Source organism: Amphimedon queenslandica, unplaced genomic scaffold (genome assembly GCF_000090795.2).
Source record: "Amphimedon queenslandica unplaced genomic scaffold, v1.1 AMPQUscaffold_13430, whole genome shotgun sequence".
NCBI lineage: Eukaryota > Metazoa > Porifera > Demospongiae > Haplosclerida > Niphatidae > Amphimedon > Amphimedon queenslandica.
Window position 1 is genome coordinate 40,078 of NW_003546334.1, and position 5,282 is coordinate 45,359.

General features: G+C 35.4%; 1 protein-coding gene across 1 annotated transcript; it reads left to right on the forward strand.

Annotated features, from left to right (window-relative positions):
- Window positions 1-1,610: 1,610 nt before the first annotated feature.
- LOC109581588 (uncharacterized) lies at window positions 1,611-4,838 on the forward strand. Its single transcript, XM_019995847.1, has 7 exons — window positions 1,611-1,762; window positions 1,994-2,070; window positions 2,277-2,340; window positions 2,462-2,546; window positions 3,015-3,339; window positions 3,749-3,912; window positions 4,526-4,838. The coding sequence occupies exons 2-7, from the start codon at window positions 2,032-2,034 to the stop codon at window positions 4,674-4,676; spliced, it is 828 nt and encodes a 275-aa protein (XP_019851406.1). The 5' UTR covers window positions 1,611-1,762; window positions 1,994-2,031; the 3' UTR covers window positions 4,677-4,838.
- The last annotated feature ends 444 nt before the right edge of the window (window positions 4,839-5,282 follow it).

Sequence of the window (5,282 nt, forward strand, 5' to 3'; positions counted from 1 at the left end):
ATTCACCCCCAAACAAAATGGCTGCCACGACTTTTGCAGCCTTGCTATACCAGAAAACGAGCTCCTATGCTTACCAGACTTTATAGAGGACCTCATCTTGACCAGAGGACTCCAATGGTACAACTAGCGTGGCTCTAGACCTTGTCTAAGAGGAAATTCAAAAATCAGCGAACCGGCCGTTTTGTTCAGCCACCTTTTTTCATCTTCATCATCTTCTTCATCATCAAGTCCTGTCAATCCAGTTGTCGGTGTGTATCTCAGTATCAGTTGGTGCTACAAGGATAATTCTTACACCAATCTACTCCAAAAGTCTATGCGCAGGTCCATGTCCCATCAGATCATTCTTCAAGTAAAGAAAAAGTGATACTGTGACTGCTGGATAGAGCCATCTTAGCTGCATGCAGCCATTTTGTTAATTAAAGAAGCATGTGCTCCAAAATTTGGGTGTGGTCGCGCATGCTCAGATCTGCAGCTCTGGAAGAAGCAAGTTATTTTTTTACCCAGCTATGCTTGGAATCAACTTACTGCAATACTTTACTGGAGGTTTCCAGCTAAAAGAAGGTATTAATCTTACATGTTACTGTTTTATCAAGTGTGTGATTTTATTTTATTTTAAAAAACAGACAATTAATGTATGATATGCAATGATATATAATATGAATAACAACAGCCTGAAAGAACAGGAATAGCTGCAACATAACATGCAGGGAAGATGGACACTCTCAGCTCACAGCTTCTTGAACAAGGACTTGTGTCAAGACTAGTATTAATTTCCCTTGTCATCAGGATAGTTGATATTCCTTCAGCATGTCTATTCAATGCTGTCTCTCATAGATGATGTAAAGTCATAACAATGATAATAATAATAATAAAGAAAATTATTGTTTGTGTAAAATCAACAAGCATCACAATGGCAACTAAAGAAATATTATAAATATTATAAAAAAATCAACACAAACAAGAACATAAAAAATTTTAAAAAACAAGATTAAAGGGACACATGCACGGAAGCACGTCATCTTGAAAAACTGGCCCGTTTTTCAAGATGACATCATTAATGATGACGTTTAGGGTTGATAACTATTCATAACGTGCGGCCGCGCCCCTAATAATTAAGGCAAAATGGCTACTCGAGTGGCTACTTGTAAATATTCCTGGTGTTTCTTCACTAAAAAGAGTATCTTGGGGTGGCAAAAGAGCTGATTCTGTTCGAGAGAAGTGTTCTACAGATGCCTACTCCTGGTTCTGCGACTTATTGCTGTCTCTACTCTCTACGCGTGTCTAAACACGTGTCATAACTATTAATTAATGATCTGTTGCACGCCCAATTTAATGTTTACTTCCTCTACAGTAACGTGTGCATTCTATTTCCGTGAACGTGTCCCTTTAAGCTCCTCATTAATAGTTAGCTTTTTCAAAAGTAGAATATGAAATCATTTCAAATTCTTCCACTTTTTACACCACAAATAGAAAGTTTAAGCAGATTCTCATCACAAATTACTAAACTACATGTAACATGTACGTGTACATGTCATGTATAAAAAACATACACATGTATGCATGTACATGTACATGTACACATACATGTACAATTTGTACTATCTATCCCCCATTCCTCTTCCATAGGGTATTGAGGTCCTTCATTTATCTTCAGGCCGTCCATTGTTCTCTCTGCCCCTCTCCTCCACTCATGCTGCTCATGGTGACATTAATTCTGACGGAGTCATTGAACACATTAATGCTGTCATTAACCCTGGGGAAGGTGAGGGGGAGGGAGGGAGAGGAAAGAGGAAGATGTACGTAAATGTATGTACATACATGTACATTTTAAAGAGTATTATCATGTTGAGTGAAATACAAGAAGAGTGATGAGAGAATGAGAGGGAGAAGAGATAAGGAGAGAGAATAAAGTACATGTACATGTAACACTATTAAATGCATTATTGTCCGTCACAATAGTGTTAGCCTGATAATTATTATTCTCCTGTTACAGAGTACAAGCCTGGTGATATCATCAATAAACATGATGAAATGGACTGTTTTGGACAAGCTGTTTCTAGCAATAACAAAGTAAGTACATGTATACTGAGGTATTTACATGGACATTATACATATTATTATACATTTGTACATGTACATTGTATATTGAGGTACATGTACATGTATATTGTATATCCAGGTTGCTAAAATTAAATCTAGCCCATTTGACATACATATACATTTATACGTGTACTAAGTTATTGTTTTAATTATTAATTTCATTTTCTGTGTATTAGAGGATATTCAGACACTCGGTGTGTAAAGCTACCCACTGGACTGAGACATTCATTGCAACTGAAAGTAAATAAATAAATAAATAAATAAATAGTTATTAGTATTTTATTACTTTATTATTATTTTAGATGTAATTATATAAATAAATAAATATTTTTTAGTAATGTCATGTATTATTTTATTTTAGAGTGGATACCGAAATTGAATCAGTACAAGCGTAAGAAAGTTAATCACGGGAACACTGAACCATTCACTCCTTTATTAATTGAGAGGTAAGCCACACCCACCAATACATTTACTATGTACACCTCCATTTAACAGACAGCACCTAGTGTACCAATTACATTCCTTACTGTATAAAATAACCTCCACATAAAGGACACCTCTGTATAACAGAGTCACTTTCTTGATCCAAAGTGTCTATTATATGTGACCATAATTGACAAAAGGGCCCTTATGGCGGATTTTAGAAATGATTGTTATAATGGAAAATATCAACCTGTGAGTGCTTTGTTAGACAATCATTGTTTTTAAAAGTTTCATGGTAACTTTTTGCATCCTGTGGAGTAATTTTATGATGAATGGGGCTCAGGAAGTTGGATTTCTTGGGCTAGAAAGACAAATTTCACTACCCGCCATAAGGTACCTTTTGTCAATTATGGTCACATATAGAGGCTAGACTGTACATACACATACATGTACTCTAATCATTATTAATGATATTCACTATCTTTTCCCAGTCCTTCCCACCAACATCCTCTCAAAGTATCCACTCTAAGACGTAACTCCTCCTTCTCCCTCCCAGTGGGCGTGGCCTATGACTCCATATTCCTATTAAGTAGTGGGCGTGTCACAAGTATTGGACCCCGAGGACAGTTCAACTGGCAGACTGACACTGAAGCAGATTGGGATTTTGCTACTGATACTATTTATAGTAACAATGAGTCGCCGGTAGGTGGGGCTGAAGGGGGCGGGGACAAGAAGAGGAAGATGGAGTATGACTTTGTTAGTGAGTCATTCAGACCATCAATGTCAGCTCTAGCTCTTAAATCATACGGAAAGAAAGTAATTAATTAAAATACATGTAAAAAGCACTCATATACAATGTACATGCATGTACAGTAATAATGTCGCTAGAAGCAGAATACCATGCACAATATATCTCCAAAGCACCCTCTAAATCTACATGTACATGTAACAGTGCATGTACATGTACATATAGGGCCTGTTTTAAGGGGTGTGTACATGTACATGTATTTGTAATGTGATACCTGAAATATCTGCTTGAGGTGAAGCTGAAGGCAGATATCAAGTGATTCAGGTATTACATTACTGATACTCATGGACTAGTACATTTTGTGTATATACTGCATTTTAGCTTGGGGGGTTGTATTGTAACTATTCATGTACTGAGATTAGTTGAATATCCAATTTATTATATTATTATTATTATTATTATTATTATACCTCATAGGATCATATACTACTGATAGGCTGGTATTCAGTGACAGTATTGGATGCTACTGATGGTTCAATACTAGTCCAACACATACTCTCATCTCCTCCTTTATCCAAACCAGTCATTAGTGACTTCACTGATGATTCATCCAATGACATTATAATACAAACACAACATGGGTGAGAATTAACAGACTAAAATACCGTATAGCGGGTAATTTTGGAGGGGATTAAATTTGGCGAATTTGGCATTTTGATAGCCATTCGCCAAAATAAAACCCCACCATTTTGAGCCATTATACACATGCTCAATGGCACGTGGCCACAAATTTGCCAAATTAAAACCCGCCAATTACCAAAATTTAGCAATTTGCCAAAATTCATCCCCTCCAAATTTACCTGCTATACAGTAATGCGTGTATATGTACTGTAATACTAGTGTCAGTTTAATAGTAAGGATTTTATTTGGTCTGTGATAAGCAATTAGCCAATTGGGCCACAGAAATTTTAGCTGTTGACATAGGCCATAAAGCTTGTATATAGAATGAAGCAACCATGGCATATTGGCTGTCTGGCCGATTTGCTAATCATTGCTCATCCATGCAAAAATTGTCATGTGTTCATTACATTTTGTAATACTACATGTATATACAATGCAATACTTGGTTAAGCATGAGAATGAAACTGTTTACAGTAATTGGACAGACTTTATTATTATTCATGTACATGTACATTGTTATTCTAAAGCTTCAAGTGAATTGTTTTCCTAGCATTATCATAGTCTTTTCTTTAGTCTGATAGGATTATCACTGGTCCATAGATCAGGTTTCCTCCACTCCACTATATTGTCATTGTTCATTGGATTCATTATTGTCCTGGTGGCTGTGTACACTAGACAGAGAACTGGTTTCCTCATGCCTAAAATAAAAGAGGCACAAGATTAACTAACTGAGAATTGATTAGTGGCATTTTGTGTCTATGTGTGTGTCTTTTATATTGATATTACATAATTTTACTAATTTACTTGCTCTATTCTAACAATAAGGAATTATGGTTGTTGCTAATTATGATTGTACATGGGAGATTACTATTACACAGATCCATTAATTATTTGGTTTTGTGTATTTTGATAACTCTGTTATCTATCATACATGTTTTATGCAACTTTGTGTTGCACCCATTTTTGTGTTGCAATGAACATAATGTATTCTCATTCTGTATACCAGTGTACACATGTGTGTTCATTATCGAGGGTGTGTCTGGTCTGATATTCATTTGTAACTTGATTTGATAAGTTATGCCTCTTGTAACTTCCCATTTGGGCTGTCTGTTTATACTATAATCATATTTATCATTTCTAATGTAAAACTAGACACTTCAATAGTCCACCTACAATCCAAGTAATCTTTTGTTTATATACATTATGACTGAGTTGACAGTGAGTGTAAATAATAATATATATCTTTCATTGATTTGATGGGTTACACTTTTATAACATATACAGCTGAGCATTAGTTCATTGTCTTTAAAATTCTTTTACAAATTTTTTT

Coding starts and splice junctions, on each gene's coding strand:
- LOC109581588 (XM_019995847.1), top strand. CDS start 2,032: ATGGACTGTTTTGGACAAGCTGTTTCTAGCAATAACAAA. Junction 2,547..3,014: donor ACTCCTTTATTAATTGAGAG/GTAAGCCACACC, acceptor ATCTTTTCCCAG/TCCTTCCCACCAACATCCTC. Junction 3,913..4,525: donor ATAATACAAACACAACATGG/GTGAGAATTAAC, acceptor TCTTTTCTTTAG/TCTGATAGGATTATCACTGG.